At 39.3% G+C, this 18,743-nt stretch overlaps 1 protein-coding gene and 1 pseudogene across 2 annotated transcripts; both read left to right on the forward strand.

Moving 5' to 3' along the window:
- Positions 1–275: 275 nt before the first annotated feature.
- Positions 276–1,805, forward strand: LOC148999847 (ankyrin repeat-containing protein BDA1-like). The gene is made up of 2 exons (XM_089139099.1): positions 276–851; positions 963–1,805. Exons 1-2 carry the CDS (start codon positions 276–278, stop codon positions 1,803–1,805), a joined length of 1,419 nt encoding a protein of 472 aa, XP_088995225.1.
- A 12,588-nt stretch (positions 1,806–14,393) lies between these two features.
- Positions 14,394–17,709, forward strand: LOC148999848 (phospholipase D alpha 1 pseudogene; annotated as a pseudogene). The gene is made up of 2 exons (XR_016170816.1): positions 14,394–14,649; positions 14,765–17,709. The product of XR_016170816.1 is annotated as a phospholipase D alpha 1 pseudogene (transcript).
- Positions 17,710–18,743: the final 1,034 nt, after the last annotated feature.

Raw genomic sequence — 18,743 nt, forward strand, 5'->3', positions numbered from 1 at the left:
GTCTTTTTACAGAGTGGATGTAAGCAAAGGGAAATGGAAAGAAGAGGGAGAAGCAAGCAGTGCTTGGAACCAAGGAGCTCAATTGAATACGTAAGCCTCTCTCACTTGGCTCCACACGGTGTTGTAAATTGAAAATAGTGTCAGTCCTTAGTCATTTACAGTTCTCTTTCTTCTTCGCTTATAGATTATAAGTAGAAAGCTTCAGTTTGAACTTTGTAGAACAACAAGAAAGGAGATTGAAAGAGAAAAAGGGGTTGTCTGTTGACATATATTTAATGGATCAAGAATTGATTGAAGCGGCTCAGAATGGAGATATTGATGCTCTGTACGTTTCAATTGAGAGAAGACCATCGATTCTTGATGAAATTAATGGTATTCGCTTCATGAATACTCCATTACACTGGGCTGTATTAGCTGGTCATACCTCTTTTGTCATAGAAATTGCAAATCTGATGCCTTCATTCATCATAAAGCTAAACCCTCAAGGACTTAGTCCTCTACACTTGGCTTCTGCAAATGGGCATCTAGAGATTGTCAAGGAACTCTTGAAAATAGACAACAAGAGTTGTAATCCCAAGGGCAGAGAAAGAAGTACACCTCTTCATTGCGCAGCTATCGGTGGACACATAAATGTTTTGGAAGAATTGCTCTCAAGTTGCCCCAGTTGTATTACAGATCTAACTCTTAAAGGAGAGACTGCACTTCATCTGGCTTCGAAGTATGATCAAATTCAAGTCTTCAAAGAATTGGTGAAATGGCTTCGAAGTCACTGGCAGCATGACCTTCTAAGCTGCCAAGACCAGGAAGGCAACACTGTCTTGCATCTTGCAATTTTAAGAGGACATCATGAGGTAATTAAACTAAAGAACACCAAATTAAATATTCATGTTCATGTTGTTGCAGTGATCCTGTACTCATCACTGATACTGCTTTAATGATCAAGTTTGTTTCTGCTGAAACAGATAGTCGAGCTACTGCTACATCGTTGCAACTTTGTTGTTAGAAATGCTGTGCAGGTCAATGCAACGAACAAAGATGGGTTCACAGCCTTAGATCTGTTGTTAGAACTTCCAAGGCTAGGGGAGCAGGAAAGAGAAAGAGAAATAGAAAGAATGCTTCGTGGAGCTGGAGCCAGACGTGGCCAAGATGTTAGAAACGGTCGATCACCAAGGATTCCTTCAATGATAAAATGGGTTTGTGTTTCTGTTGTGAGACCAGTGCTTAAATACTTCAGTTTCAGGGTTGATCCAAACACTCCAGTTGCGGCAAGAAATACTCTACTTGTAGTAGTTGCCTTGATTGTCACAGCTACCTACCAGACCGGAATCACCCCTCCAGGTGGTTTCTGGCAGGATGACTATCAGAATACAGGCGGCGATGATACAGAACCATCACATTTTGCTGGAGATTCGGTTTGGTATACTTATTCTCCATATCTGTACAATCTGGTTATGTTTTTGAATTATGCTGGGTTCATTGTATCTTCAGTTCTGGTTTTCAATCTCACAGAAGGATTTTCTCACCGTGGTCCACTTCTAATAGCTCTAATGTGTATGGCTATTACTTACATGTTATCAACACCAGTCTTCATCAGTTATCCAAGAAGTAAAAATGAACGAGTGTACAATGGTCTGATGACGTGGCTTCCATTTGTTTTGATATTGATCTTCTGGGCTTTGACTGGGAATTGGATTGGAAAAGTCTACAAGCAGCTTCTATTACTACTTAGCCAGATTTGGATGGCGGTACATTTGAGACTCAGCCAGATTTGGATCTTGTTCATTAATTCTTCTCCTCTATCGTAAATCACTTGATCGAAAGAGTCGTGTGTATGGAAGGTGCATGCATGTCTTTGAAACTGTAATCACAATAATAATGATGATGATTGGTGTAAATTTCTATCAAAAAAGAATGATTCAGTGTAAAATTTGACTGTAATTACTGGGAAACTTAAGTGAAGCTATTTGGAAACTAAAAAAAAAGTGTCACAAAATCTCAAGACAAAAAATTTAATTTCACAATGATTTTAGAAGAAATTGGACATACATATACATAGAATTTTAAATTGGGTGCTCCATGTTTTGAATGTATTGAAAGTGTGTTCTCTTTCTTTGATCATTGTATTGATCAAGATTTTAGCTAGAAAGTATTGAGTAAATATGAAGTTATATTTAACGCATTAGTCCGTGGATATAGGTAGTTTAGCCGAACTATGTAAATTTGGTATCTTGTGTCTCTAGTTTATTTTTGTATTGCATATATTGGAGTACTTTGATTGCATAGTGGTGATATACTGTAAAGTACACCTAGCCACATTGGTGTGTAGTGGATGTGTCCTTGTGTAATTGATAACTATGGGATTATCTCGATCAACTTTGTCTTGAGATTAAAGAAGCATCATATTGAAGATAATATTATTAGACACTAATTCCCCCCCCCCCCCAACACACACACTTTCAGAAACCGAGAATGACATCTTCAAAAAAAAAATGATTCATTGTAAAATTTGACTGCAATCATTGAAAAACTTAAGTGGAGTCATTTGGAAACTAAAAAGGTTTCACAAAATCTCAAGACAAAATTTTCAATTTCACAATGATTTTATAAGAAATCAATCCGTGTACCATAATGCAATGCAGGGGGCTACATGTACAGCTCCATACCTAGCCCCATAAGAAAGAGATCAATGATCGGTTCATAGGTCTAGGCTACTCTATTTCCATCACAGATCTAAGAAAATGGATAATTTGGGTCTATTTCCATCACAGATTTAAGAAAATGGATAATTTGGGTCACGCTCCAAAATTTGTCAATGAAAGTCAATCTTCAAGGTTAAGTATAAGGATTCGAGTCACACGTTATATTTTCATGGCATATATATCTTCCTTTTTATTTTATTTATTTATTTTATTTTATTTTATTTATTTATTTTTTTTTTTTGAAAGAGAGAGAGAGAGGGAGACAGCAATGCTCCCATACTATATATGGTACTATTATATGCATAATATATATTGAAGTATGGGCTTGATGGGCTGCAAGAAATGTGTCCCCTTGGGTTGGATGTTGAGAAATTTATTCTACTATGTTGGCACCCCTATGTTTCAAAGTGACATATCAAAAGCACAACTCCTATCATAATAAAGGGGTTAATTGATGGCTCAACATATACTGTATATTCAAAACTCTAAACCACCCTCCTCTAGATCCAAGGAAAAAAGAGGGGAAAGTAAAGAACATGCAATAATAAATTATTTTAGATATTTTTCAAAATTTTCTCACTTATAAGAACATTCACATTTAGATTTAATTTTTTTAATTAAAATTAAAGATATTAAATACATAAGAACACTTGTAATATAATAAATTTTAGAAGTATAAACATATAGTTTGCAAACATATGCTCTTAGACAAAGCACAATATATCAACCAAGTAAGACTAAAGAGAGATTAAAGGAGAAATACCTAAAGAAAGTTGTTGTATAGAAGAGGGAATGAAAGAAAAAGATACAATTCTACAAAAAAGACAAGGGGCGAAAAGCCCATGATGACCGTACATGAAGTTAGATTGAGGCACAGAAGAACTTAGCCTATCAACGACTACTTGTACAAAGAAAAGGGTTCAATCTTAAGACTAGGTTCGTCAAGGTTTAAAGTATTGTATAATACAATACATGATATGACTTCTTTCTTTTTTTTTCCGTGGAGGGTGAATTTATTCATAATGTGAAAAGCTCATGGGAGGGTCAAAACATCAACCATGGATAGGACAAAGGTCAATCTGTCTGCTAGAGGCAAAGCTAGGATTCAATTTGAGGGTTTTTATTTTTTACTTTTTTTTTTTTTTTTTTTTTTTAGGCAAAGCTAGGATTCAATATGAGGTTTTTTTTTTTTTTTTGAGGCAAAGCTAGGATTCAATATGGCATAATGACATTTCTAAACATTGCCAAATATATAAATAAAATAAAAATAAAAAAAATTTAAGAAGGGGCATCCAAGGGTAGCTCCGCCAGAGTCCGGATCACAAATATCGGTAGGGCCCACGGTGAAAAACACTTTTTGGAAAAAAAATAAAAAAAATGTTTTTTTTTACTAGTGGGACCCACTGATTTTTGTGGTCAGAAAGCCATGGGAGAGCACTCTGTGCTAGAAGATCCGGATTCGCTCCGCCACTGCAATCTATAGAGCACATCCTCAATAGGCCTTCCCTAGCTAGGCTGTGGGCAACATTGACAGCTCTAGAAAAGTGAAAAAAAGGTGCAGCTTACAAATTAATCCCTCAAGGCCCAAATATCAGATAAAATCGGTTGGGCGAATATTGGACCTGGCCCAAGACCCAATTACTAAAGAGACTCCATCCTGACAATCTGAAAATAACTGCACCAAACTGATGTGGTAGAGGAGAAGAAATGCTGATGATCCTCTCCCAGATCTAGTAACACACCTGCACTTGATTGTAATCCCACAACCTTTTGTATGAGCCCATAGCAGCATCATCAGAATTTTTAAAAGCCCATAGACCTTTAGGAGATAGAGCTTGGTCCAAGGCAGATTTGGATGGGCTTGTTGAGCAACCTAGGCCCAAAAGGGCCCCACTACAGTTTTCATTAGGATCTAACATATCTGGATGATGACAAGGATAAGAAGTGCTCTCTAGGACAACACTAACTTGCTGAATCATTAGTTGATGTGGAAGTGATAAGGTGTTACCCTCATTCTCACTAACCAGCGGCGTCGGAGTTAGGTTGTGGATGACTTTGAAAATCCCAAGATTTGAGAACTCCGGTGAGGTGAACTCCACCAAATCTACTATGAGCATATGAATACGAGGAGGGAGAGAGATTTGGCGCTCTTCCACAAGAAAAGGAACAAGCAGACTTGATTCGATAAGCATGACTTTCGCCAAAAGATATCGCAAATCCTTTAGGGGCAAATGACTTGCATTACTTCCAACCCTCATCCAATCTCCAAATTCAGTGTTGCAAATTTGAATGGTCAACTCATCCAAGAAAGAAGAGAAAATAGGGAAACCTCTTTCAACAATTTGTTGTTTTAGCATTGCATAGACGGGCCTCATGCCCTAGAATTTCATAGAAAAAGAAAAACTTAGGCATTTTAACAAATTGAAGATCGATCTAGAATCTTTCTCCATCCTGAATACCAGCCCTAAATCCCTGTCAGAATGGCTGCATAACATTTCTCTCAACCTTCAAACTCATCGGTTTCCAAAGATTTCTCAGATTATTTGCCATACTAACATATTTGAAGCACCCTACTTTTCTCCCAATCTAAGGAGCAATTTTCCTCTTATACATATGAGGAGGAACATTAAGAGCATGCACTTCTATTTCAAAACTATCTTTCCGTAGGCATCTACAGTTTCCATTTCTTGAGCAACAGCAGATTGTTTTTCACCAGCCAAGGTCCTCTGTAAAGAGAAAAATGCATCTCAGCCAATGATGCGAGCTTGATAAGGAAGATATTCTCCCGAGGTTGAGTGACTTCAATGTGGTGGTTCAGATTCAAGCTGCTATCATGGATTTTGCCACAATAGCTTCCGAGACATTTCTTGAGGTAAATAATTTCCCTATCACATCTGTGGACCAGACATCCCCACCAAAGGCATTTTTCGATTTTTCATGAGGGTCAGGGGGTAATGTGAGATCAGACATGAGCAACTCTTCAATATATTGCGGTGGAGCCACTTCCATCTGTAGAACTTTTGACCAAAAGCAAGAAAAAGTCAACATAAAAGAAAATAGTATTAATGTTTAAATCAGGTAGTGAGATATAATAAATGGGAAGAAGACAAAAAAGATAACATTCATTGTTAAAACCAAAGTCATGTGATCTCCTGAAGAAGCTTCCAAGAGCCCATGATTAGGACTACATATCACAAAGAAGAAAATATTTTGAGAAAGGGAAAAAGCACAGGGCAAGGTGAGTATCACAATGTATGAAAAACAAACAACCTGGACAAAGGGATTTCCGAACCCCTCTTGAGAGGGATTTACCCTCATAGACTAGCTGGAGGGAGAGAATAATCCCAAGTATTGATCGGATGGTCACTAATTTTAGTAAATATTTGTTTACTAAAGTGTAAGAAAATCGGACCTTCACACAAAGAGGAGAGGAACAATCGGAAACCTTAACGAGGAAACAAACAGGAACCCTAACAGGGGGGAATCTGAGGGCGATAGTATTCCAGGGTTGGGCACCACCACGTTCCTCCTCCACGGTGTCTCAAAGTCCTTGTCTTGCAGTAGCACTTTGGACTATGATATTAAAAATCCTTTAGGCAATATCTCAGGTCTTTGTTCACCTGGCTCTTTGGATTCTAATATGGTTGAAAATGATGTTAAATTTGCCTCATTTGTGCAAGAGTTGAATGAAGAATTGTTTGTTGGTTCTTCTTCTTATAATCCTTATTCAAAGGCATATACAGGTGAGAATCTTCAGTTAATCTCACATAATGGGTCCAAGGAATGCTTGTTTGATGTCCCTGATCTTTCTAATTCCATCATAGTAGCTCAAAAAATAGTTATTATTACAGCTAAGCACAATGATCAATTTCTTCAACATTTGGGTGTTACAATTGAAGAGCTGCCCTCTTTAGGTGTTGATGTTGATCCCAATGAAGCTAAAAATAAAAGTAAACAGGTAGAGGAAATGCAAATCTCATCTAATTTTAAAAAACTCAGAACATCTGATATGGTAGTAATGGAAAATTCAAAGACCTCTTCTAGCTAGCACTTCTACTCCCCGAAAATTGAAGAACTAGGTTAGGAAAGCCCACACTACCACGCAAGTATTTCTTGCAAACTCTTCAGTGATTGATAGAGCAACAAAAAACCATGAGACCTCAGCAAATAGGGTGAGAAAGGCTGCCCTTAACCAGCCCTCAGGTGATAAATGAAGTTAATATGATGGAACTGTCAAGGGAGTGGTCGACCCTTGACAAAACAATATCTGCATAATATTTGCAAATCTTCTCGACCTTGCCTAGTGCTCCTTCTGGAAACTAAGCAACATGAATCCGTTATGAATAGGATTTCATCATCAATTGGCTTTTCGGATAGTTTTGTTTTGGATCCTATTGGGAAATTTGGCGAAACTGCACTATTTTGGAACGTTATGGTTTCTTTAACCCTCCTTTCAGCTTCATTTAGTTTTGTTGATATGATTGTTAAGGCAACCTAGAGGGGGTAAATAGGTTGTAACTAGTGAACTTGCCTAATTTTTCGGTTTATTTGCAAATACAAAGTAAATTATAATTTTCAATGATAATAGAATAATGCAATCATGTTTCGGTTTTTAGTCATTTGGAAACTAAAAAAGGTGTCACTACGTTACATGGTTTTAGTCGTTTCTTGAAAACCGGATTGAAAACCGGAAGCTTCTTCCTGCTATGTCCGACGCCTCGGCGTCAAGGGCTCCTCCGGGAACCCACCCGCCACCCATTCTGTCTTCAGATCAAGGACCTTTGCATAAAGACACCCCCATGGTTGAACAGCCTCCTTCATGGGCTGGGTTGTTTGTGGCTGGAAGAAGCAACACTGGAATGATGAAATTATCCTATACACCTCCGATGGTTGTTGATGGAGTTAAGAGGGTCAAATGCCATGAGGATGATTACTCCAATGACATTATGAGATGGGAAAGTGCCTTAGTCGGATACGTCTTTGGCACTAAAATCCCATTCAGTGTCATGCAACAGTATGTTCAAACAAGATGGTCAGATGTTGGATTTTTCGAAGTGTTTGGCCTAAACAATGGACTTTTCCTGTTTGACTTTCAAGAGACGGCTCTAGGGCTTCAGATACTAGAAGAAGGGTCATGGTTCATCGGGGGAAAACCCCTATTGCTGCGGCCTTAGTCGAAGAAAACTCCGCTCAGACGATCTGAAGAATCCACCCTTCCGCTTTGGATCAAACTTCCTTATTTGAATTTGCACCACTAGGAACCTCAAGCTCTGAGTAATATTGCTAGTCTATTTGGAGTTCCAATTTGTACAGATCGATGCATAGCCAAGATGGAGCGGTTGGTAGTTGCTCTTTTCTGTGTGATGGTGAATGCAAAAGATGGGTTACCATCCTCCATTGAAATTGAAGATGATGACATAGAACTTTATATCCAAGAGGTGGAATACGATTGGGCACCAGCTGTGTGTTCTTCTTGTTGTATTTTCGGTCACTCTTCTCAATCGTGTCCGAAGAATATTACTACTTCGGCTGTCCCAACTGCCTCTACCCAAGTGATATCCAACTCTCAAATAGACAAGTTGAGGTCTAACAACCTTGAGAAATGGCAGCCGGTGGTCCAGCGAGGAAGCGGATGTCGCAGAGGAAGAGACACAAGCCATGCTCCTCAACCGGCGGTGCCACATCAGCAGCTAGCTAGAAACATTATGCAACACCCTACTTTGCAACACGCCGCCCTCCTATGGTAAGTGACGTGCACCCTACAGCTACTTTGAATGCCACTCCAGTAGTTGACATTAATATGCCTGACAACTTGGAAAACTCGTCTGGGGGTGGAGTTGCTCTTGGCAATAATGTGCCAGAAGACATTCAACTTAAGCAACCTAAGCTTGTGGGGTCCACGCGGGGAGATTTAGAAGAAAACGTGAATTCAAATGCAGAAGTAGATGTGCACGACTTTATGGCAAGTCATGATGGCGATGGAGTTAATATGGGTAATAATGAGCTAGAAGACATGCAACTCCATCAATCTAATCAAGTAGGATCCACTAGGCTTTCTTATTTGGAAAGCAATTCTGATGGCCAACATGATGCTTTGATGTTAATCGGTGGTTCTGTTAGTCCAAAAATGTCAACAAAAAAGGTCTTAGGACCGTTGATGGTCATTGCCTCATATGGTAACGGATAGCACCTCCCTAATGTGACTCTGACAATGCCGTCTAGAGAGAGAGTAAGACCCGTTGTTCGTAGCCCAGTTTCATCTCAAATCAGATCAATGAATGGTAAATTGCTTTTCTATCCTTGACAGTGAAGAGATGACTGAAAATATAAAGATTCAAAATAGGTCTCATAGTCTCTGCGACCCAGCCGACTCAGTGGATCATGATCCACCAGCCCAATCGTATGTGAACCCAACCCGAATCAGAGACCGAAGTACGACGAGGAGCCTCAATGGCCTTCTTCCCCATCCAAACGTTCCCAATGATTTTTGCGCCTTGGAACTTAAGAGGCATGTGTAATCCGGGTAAGCGTCGTGTTATTATGGATTGGGCTAAATCAAATAACCTTAGCCTTTTTGGGTTAATTGAAACCCACGTCAAAGAAGAGAATTTTGTTGAGTCCTCTCGGCAATTCTGTTCTCATTGGAGGTGCACTACTAATTATTCTCATAGCCATAATGGCCGTATTTGGGTTTTTTGGGATGAAAATTCAACCGATGTTCAAGTGCTCTATAGCAGTGCCTAGCTAATTCATCTCCTGGTGACCATCAAAAGAAATCAGACCTCTATGCTCCTCACTTTTGTTTATGGTCTTCACAATGACCATGAAAGGAGAACCTCTTTGGTTTGATATCCGTTGGCTTAGTCTTCAAGCCAACTTGCCTTGGTGTTTACTTGGAGATTTTAATGCCATCAAAGACCCTTTTGACAAGCTTGGCGGTGTTTTCCCTCCTAGCAGGAATTATAGACCCCTTTGCGATTGCATCGATGATGCAAATCTCCTGGAGCTCAGATATATAGGACATCATCTTACTTGGAGCAATCAAAGCCCTGGCAAAGATCTAATTGCTTCCAAGATTGATCATGCCCTAGTTAATAAAGTTTGGTGTGATTCATTTCCAGTGTCCTTTGCCAATTTCTCTAATCGAGGGATTTCTGATCATTGTCCAATCATTATCAACTTGGGCACTCCAAGTAATTAGAAAAGGGGTAAGCAATTCTACTTCTACTCTTATTGGGCTAACCACAAAGACTTCTTGCATCTTGTTCATGATGTTTGGCAACATCAAGTTAATGGTTCACATTTGTTTGCTCTCATGGCAAAGCTTCGTGCTTTAAAAGAGAGGTTTAAAAGCTGGAGTAGATCTACATTTCATGATCTAGATGCCCAAATTGTTGAGGCCAAAGATGCTTTAAATTTTACCCAATCAGCAATACTTCATTATGGCTGCATTGATAAGCTTCTTCAACAAGAGAACGTTGATTTACATCAATACAAATCTCTTATCAATGCAAGGGAAAGTGCTCTCAGGCAGCAATCTAGAGTCAAATGGATGAAGGAAGGTGATGGTAATACTAGCTTTTTCCATAGGTCAATTACTTCTCACATGCCAAAAAATTGAATCTCTGCAATTCATGATAATCGAGGGAACTTGATCACTAATGAGGATGGTATCAGGGCAGAAGCAGTCAATTATTTTAGTCATGCTTTTGGTGGATCAAATCCTATCATCTTCCCAAATTTTAATATCTTAGCTACTAGGTCCCTTAATTGGGAAGAGCGCAACTTACTTATTCAACCATTCTTGGTGGAAGAGATTAAGGGTGTGGTCTTTGCCGCTGATGACGACGACTCTCCTGGTACAAACGGCTTTGGAGCTATTTTCTTTAAGAAGGCATGGTGTATTATTGGTTCAGACGTCTGCAAAGCTATTCAAGATTTTTTTCACTACCCGCCGTATGCCAGGTGTTCTTAAGCTTTCTCGATTGATGCTAATTCCCAAGGGGCAGGTGCAAAATACATTTGGGGATTTTAGACCGATTGCCATTTCAACTTGTCTATACAGATTTATTGCAAAACTCATTGCCAATCGGTTGAAACTAGTGTTGCATAAATTGGTGGATCACAATCAAACGGGTTTTATTGAAGGTAAACAAATTACTGATAACATTTCTTCTTAGCCAAGAGCTCCTGCATGATTATCAGTCGAAGCATGGCACCCCGAGATTTGCGACCATGATAGACCTTCGTGAAGCTTATGACTCTGTACAATGGAGTTTCTTGTTCACCCTTTATGAACAAGCTTAATTTTCCAGCTCAATTCATCCAATGGGTCATGGTGTGTGTAACAAACCCAAGTTTTGTTATTTTCCTCAATGGAGCTCAATCTTCTAGATTTTTTGGTAATAGGGGGCTAAGACAAGGATGTCCCATGTCGCCGACGCTTTTTAATATTGTCTTGCAAGTTTTTATTGACTCTCTTTCGTTGGCGGCCGATGATGGCTATTTTGATTACCATCCTTTCTGCAAGGAATCGAAGATTACCTCAATTTGTTTTGCAGATGACTTATTCTTATTTGGAGAAGCGCACACAAAAAATGCTGAGACCCTAAAGCAATTATTTTCAAACTTTTCAGCTATCACTAGCCTCACAATAAATAGATCAAAGTCCAATATATTCTTTGGTAATTGTGATCCTCTGGTGATTACAGCCTTCGATGAGCATTTGGGTTTCACTCACGGTTCCTTCCCAGTGAAGTATTTGGGCATCCCCTTATCATGTAAAAGGCTTCAAGTGCAAGACTTTTCCTCTCTTCTTACTAAGGTGGATCAAAGATTAAATTCATGGAGGAATAAGACTCTTTCTTATGCAGGGCGCCTGACTCTTATCAAATCTGTCTTGATGAGCACAGTGAGTCATTGGTTAAACGTCATACCCTTCCCTAGGTTGATCATTAATCACCTTGAAAGTTCTATGGCCAGATTTCTTTGGAAAGGCGAAAATAACACTGGTTCTTATAAGGTTTCTTGGAAGCTCATTTGTAGGCCTATGATAGAAGGCGGTTTGGGTTTGAGAAGTTTGGCCGAATGGAACAAAGTAGCTTTATCTCGACATATTTGGAGTCTTGTTTCAAACAATTCTTCTTGCTAGGTCTCTTTTGTTCATCACAGGTGGCTTAAGCGTGATTCTATTTGGTCTCTTCATCCTCCTAGTAGATGCTCCAACACCTTCAAGGCAATTCTCAAGAGTCGTGAAATAGCTTCTAGGTGCATCAAACACTAAGTAAAGGATGGTCAAAATGTTTGGCTTTGGTATGACCCATGGCTTGAGGGTGGCGCTCTCAAAACTCCAACTACTTACATTATGGAAGCAATTGGAAGGAAACATGATGATCGTGTGAGTCGGTTATGTGCTACTCAATGTTCTTGGACTCTTGACCGCTATGATCTTGTTCTTATCGATCGTTGGGAAGATATAAAAATCACAAAGATCCATCTTAATCTTCCTAATGATGCAGCAGTTTGGTCAACTACAAATTCAGGTTTTTCTCTCTTCAATCTGCATATAAAAATGATCGCGCTCCATCACCGCAAGTCCCTTGGGCTCCACTGATTTGGTCCTTATACATCCAGCCTAGATTCAGCTTTATTGCTTGGCTTTGTGCCTTGGAACGTTTACCAACAAAATCTCGAATTGCCTCGTGGAATCATTCAATAAACACAATCTGCATTTTATGTAGCTTGGAGGAGGAAACACAAGATCACTTGTTCTTTAACTGCAGCTTCTCTAGACAAGTTTGGAGCGCAGTCATGAGGCTGAATGGTTTTACATTTTCTCCAAAACAATCTTGGAATGATGAGCTTAAATGGTTGGTCGAGCACTTCCACGGCAACAAACTAAAAAACCAGGTTCAAAAATTTAGTCTTTGTTGTGCTTTGTATTGCATTTGGGGTGAGAGGAACATGCGAATATTTAAGAACTCTTTCAGCGCTCCTAATACAATTTCCCACAAGATCATTATGAATACTCAGGCACGGATTTGTAGATCTATCTGTTTCGGTCCCTGACAACCCTCCAAATTGGTCCTTCTTGGAGAAGTGGAGGATTAGTGTTAACTATTGTCTGCCCATTCTAAAGTCAATTAAGTGGGAACCACCGGATGTTGGTTGGTTATGTGTTGATTGTGATGGATCCTCAGACGAGCTCTAGGTGGCTATGGCTTTTTGGGTCGGAATTATAAAGGTGAGGTCCTCTTTGCAATGGCAGTTGCATCCGAAGGAACAAATCAAATTCATATGATGGAACTCATGGCTATTTCTAAAGGCCTCAAGATGGCTAGGCATCGTGGGATTAGAAGAGTTCGCCTCTTCTCCAACTCTAAAGAAGCGGTCCAAATGATCTTAGGTGCCCACAGATGTCCTTGGTATTCTAGGGACTTTGTGGCAGAGATAAATTACAAAAAAAGGAGCTTTGCAGATTGTATTTTTTTCACATCGCTATTAGGAGAATAACCATGCAACTGACTTCTTGGCTGGTTTACTAAACTCTATTGATGAAATACACTTTGACTCTAGAGGCCTTTCTGCTCCCTTGAAGGACATTGCCCGTAGTGATGCAAATGGCCAGTCATATTTTAGAATGTAAAATTTTGTAATTCGTATTTATCTCTATCAATATAAGCTCCCATTTTCCAACCAAAAAAAAAAAAAGTCACAATTCCCGAGGCAAAAAATTTAATTTTACAATGATTTTAGAAGAAAATTGGAGGTAGGTATAAATTCAGGTGTAGAGGGTGAATTTGTTCATAATGATGGGAGGGTCATAATGAGACACCAACCATGGATCGGAAAACCCTAATATGTTAGGGGCAAAACTAGGATTCAATATTGGGGATTTTTTTTTCTAGGAGAGGATATAATAACATTTCTATTCATTGCCATTAAAAACAAAAGAAGAATACCCAAAATGGGCTTATTTAAAGAAATTTTAAGGGTGGAAGGGGAGGGCAATCAAGGGTAGTTCGGCCGCCATTTTAATCTGTTGAACACATCTCTCAACAGGCCTTCCACAGCCTAGCTAGGCTGTGAGCAACATTGTCAACAGCTCTAGAAAAAATGGTAAAAGAAAAATATGCAGCTTACAAATTGGACCCTCAATGCGATAAAAGCGGTTGGGCGAAATTGGACTTGGGCCCAAGACACCACTGTGGGAATCTGAAAAAACAACTGCACCAACCTGATGTGGTAGGGGAGAAGAAATGCTGATGATCCTCTCCCAGATCTAGTCACACACCTGCACTTGATTGTAATCCCGCAAGGGAACCAGGTTTTGCATCCAAACATCATATCGTTTCTGGCATCATTATACGAGTATATATGTATACATATTAGATATAATCAATACAATACAATACACATTGATAATGTGTCTTTTTCAAGCTTTAATTTTAAAAAAAAATAAAGATAACGTCTGTTTTTTTTTTTTAATTGAAAGATATATTTCGATTAATAAAAATGTATCGATCAGAACAATGCAATATTCAATATTGGGCTATACATTTCTTAAAATAACTTGGTTGATACGATACCCACAATTTAAAGCTTGGTTATGAAGTTTGGTTTTGAACAAGAATAAATAAACCAGTCAAACTGACTTTGAGAACCATCCATGATCCACCTTCCTTAATTCCTAATCTTTTGAAACTGTAAAACGATGGGTGTGAAGACGAAACAAGAAGTCCCTTCCATCTAGAAGGCTAGCTCATGAATTCGTCTTGGAACGCCATGAAAAGTCAAAGTTTATGTCTTCAATCCTCATCATCCCATCTATCTAGAAGGCGACTCATAAAGTTTTTCTGTAAAATAATTCCAGGCAGCCTCAGGGATGTCTCTATTGACCCAATTATATTTCGATGCTCTCAATGGTGCATTCTTATTCCCTTCAAAACAGGTATGGGTTGTTTCTGAGACTCATACAGATTCGAAAGCATTTTATATAACTTGCAGGTACCTTCTCTTTACAACTTCACTCTTTGGTTTTGATTTGCTGCAACTTCAAAACCCAGGAAACCAAATCAAGTTTTCTCAGCTGGAACACCTTCTCTTTCTGTAAGGATACTTACCAAAGAACTATTGCATACATCAAGAGCTAGTTCTTCAATTCAATTCAGGAATGGCTCAGATGCTGATCCATGGAACACTTCATGCCACCATTTTTGAAGTAGATAAGCTTCACATAGGAGGTGGCCCAGGTCCCAACTTCAATGGTCCAAAACTCTTCCCTGGCCCAGGCCCCAACTTCAAAGGTCCAAAAATCTTTGAAAAGCTGAAGGAGAAAATAGAAGAAAACACAGGTGGATTTGGCAAGCCTGTCTGTAGACTCTATGCAACAATTGATCTGGGGAAAACCAGAGTTGGCAGGACAAGAGTGCTCGAACGCGAGAATGTCAACCCTAAATGGTATGAATCTTTTCACATTTACTGTGCTCATATGGCTTCTCATGTTATCTTCACTATTAAAGATGATAATCCAATTGGGGCAACTCTAATTGGGAGAGCTTATGTACCTGTTGAGGAAATCCTAGGTGGGAAAGAAATTGATAAATGGGTTGAGATTGTTAATGAACATCGTAAGCCTTTTCATGGACATTCAAAGATCCATGTCAAGCTTCAATATTTTCCTGTTACCAAGGATCCCAATTGGTCTAAGGGAATCAGCAATCCAAGTTTTTCTGGTGTGCCTTTCACTTACTTCCCACAGAGGGACGGATGTAGGGTTTCCCTTTACCAAGATGCTCACATCCCAAACAACTTCATGCCCAAAATCCCTCTTTCAGGAGGCAAGTACTATGAGCCACATAGATGCTGGGAAGACATTTATGATGCTATCAGTAATGCTAAACACTTGATTTATATTACTGGTTGGTCTGTATATACTAAGATCACCTTGGTGAGGGACTCAACAAGGCCAAAACATGGAGGAGATCTTACTCTTGGGGAGCTGCTCAAGAAGAAGGCTAGTGAAGGGGTTAGAGTTCTTCTGCTTGTTTGGGATGACATGACTTCTGTGGGTATATTTAGGAACGAAGGAATTATGGGTACTCACGATTCAGAAACCGCAGAATTCTTCCGTGACAGTGATGTTCATTGTGTTCTTTGTGGTCGCGTTCCTGATGTTGGTGACAGCTTGGTTCAGGGCGTTCAGACATCAACGATGTTCACTCATCATCAGAAGATTGTGGTGGTAGACAGTGAGATGCCCATGGCCAGCAGATCATTAGCCCATCATAAAAGGAGAATTGTTAGTTTTGTTGGTGGTATTGATCTTTGTGATGGGAAGATATGATACACCCTTCCACTCCCTTTTCAGGACCTTGAACTCAGCTCACCATGATGATTTTCACCAGCCCAACTTCCAAGGTTCTTCAATCAACAAAGGTGGTCCAAGGGAGCCTTGGCATGATATTCACTGCCGGCTAGAAGGACCCATTGCTTGGGATGTTCTATACACCTTTGAGCAGAGGTGGTGGAAGCAAGGTGGGAAAAACCTTCTTCTTCAGCTCAACAACCTTGAAGACATCCTTCCATCATCATCTCCAGTTAAGTTTGCTGAAGACCAGGAGAAATGGAATGTTCAGTTATTTCGGTCCATCGATGGTGGTGCAGCTTTTGGCTTCCCTCAGACGCCTGAAGACGCAGCCAGAGCAGGACTTGTTAGTGGTAAGAACAACATCATCGACCGAAGCATTCAAGATGCCTATATAAATGCAATTAGAAGAGCAAAGCAATCCATCTACATTGAAAATCAATATTTCCTTGGTAGCTCATTCTCTTGGAAACCAGATCGCGACATGAATGTTGAAGATGTAGGTGCTTTGCATCTCATTCCAAAAGAAATCTCACTAAAGATTGTTAGTAAGATTGAAGCAGGTGAGAGGTTTGTTGCCTATGTTGTGGTTCCTATGTGGCCAGAGGGTATTCCAGAAGATGATTCAGTCCAAGCAATTTTAGATGGGCAGAGAAGGACAATGGAAATGATGTATTCTGATATCACAAAGGCTCTCCAAGCCAAGGGACTTAAGGCAGATCCTAGGGATTACTTGACATTCTTTTGCCTTGGCAACAGGGAGAAGAAGATGAGTGGAGAATATGAACCTTCAGAGAAACCAGAGAATGGAACTAACTACAGCAGAGCACAGCAGGCACGTCGGTTCATGATCTATGTTCATGCAAAGATGATGATAGTTGATGATGAATACATAATCATTGGGTCTGCTAACCTCAATCAGAGGTCAATGGACGGTGGTAGGGACACAGAGATTGCCATGGGAGCATATCAACCTTATCATCTATCAACCAAGCACAGAGCAAGAGGTGAGATTCATGGTTTCAGGATGGCATTGTGGTATGAGCATCTTGGCATGCTTGACAAATCCTTCCTCCATCCTGAGAGCTTGGAATGTGTTCAGAAGGTGAATGGGATTGCAGACAAGTATTGGGATCTTTACTCTAAAGATTCTTTAGAACATGATCTGCCAGGCCACCTGCTCAGATACCCAATTCAAGTAAGTAGCAATGGAGAAGTCACAACAGTTCCAGGGATTGATTGTTTTCCAGACACCAAGGCTCGAATTCTCGGTGCCAGATCTTTGATTCTTCCCCCCATCCTCACTACTTAGTAGCATTGTTCAGATAAAGCAGTTAAAATCCACTTTTTCTAGTGTTTATTGTAATTAATTGTATGATTTTTTGTGTTTGAAATAAGAGCAATCTTTGGTGCCTTATCTTTGTTAAACCCTCAATTCTCACTGTATAATAGGATTTCTCCAATAAAATCCTCTTTGCCTTATCTTTGTGCTGAAGCTAATTGCCCTCAGTAGATCATGAATATATAACTTAGATGTGTTTGTTGCAGCAGTAAAGAATGACTGTTAACTGATCTCAGCTTGTTTGACAGCAGATGTTAAAATACTTCATTTGTTTTCCTCACTTTATATTTACTGGGTTTTGGTAAATAGACCAGTTTATATTGGATCAAACCTTTATCAGTTGGGTTGGTATTGAATTTTAAAAAATGAAAATAATTACGGTATCATTTATATCGTATCATACGGTATCGAATAAATATGGTATAGTATCAATATGACATAGCTATAGTGCTATACATTTAGATAAATGGTGCAGTATTGGTATAGTAATAGACAAATTGACATTAACAACACCTACAGCACCAATACCATATCAAATATCAGAGCTAATTTAGTAACCACACCTACAGCACCAATACCATATCAAATATCAGAGCTATTTAGTACCGAGTAAATATGGTATGGTAATGATATGACATACTAATATTATTTGGTATTTCCTACAATAACCATACACGGTAAATTTATTCAATACTGCACCAAAATCCAGCTCCATATCAAATTGACACCCCGATCACAAAATGGCAAAATAATTTGTATCAAAAGTCATTAACATTCAACTTTTTTAGAATTAAGGTTCGTTCGGGCCAGTTTACACCTACCTTGACTACATCCTTCCAATATTATTATTTAGATATATGTAGAAGCTTTGCCTGTAACTCCAGAGAAATTCAAACTCTTTATCTTATATTGTGAGTGGTTGGTTTGAAATAAAAGATTCTAAATTGACGGCTTTGACAATTTGCACGCCTAAATACGGTCTTCAAAGTATCACCACCAAAATAAGATTCCAAATGAACCATCCTCATAACGGGTTCACAGTTCTGATCGTGGATCTGATGTCATCCCAAACTCCAAACACGGGTAATGGTGGAAAATAAGATTCAGACAAGAAGCTCGCCCGTGATTCGTCTGGGAATTCGGAGAAGAGTAAGGGACGAAGCAGAAAGATGACTAGAGGGAAGCAGAAGATCGAAGCCCAGAAACGAAACGCTGAGAAAAACCAGAAATCAAAAGGGTCCCAGTTTGAAGCAAGAGCTGTAGCTCTCAAAATCACCTGCCCCATCTGCAAGGTAAGTTTTTATGAAGAGTCTTAAAACCCTAGAATTTAATCAAA

Source organism: Hakea prostrata, chromosome 11 (genome assembly GCF_041222555.1).
Source record: "Hakea prostrata isolate BN-2017 chromosome 11, UWA_Hpros_2, whole genome shotgun sequence".
In the NCBI taxonomy this organism is placed as follows: domain Eukaryota; kingdom Viridiplantae; phylum Streptophyta; class Magnoliopsida; order Proteales; family Proteaceae; genus Hakea; species Hakea prostrata.

Coding starts and splice junctions, on each gene's coding strand:
- LOC148999847 (XM_089139099.1), top strand. CDS start 276: ATGGATCAAGAATTGATTGAAGCGGCTCAGAATGGAGATATTGATGCT. Junction 852..962: donor TTTTAAGAGGACATCATGAG/GTAATTAAACTA, acceptor CTGCTGAAACAG/ATAGTCGAGCTACTGCTACA.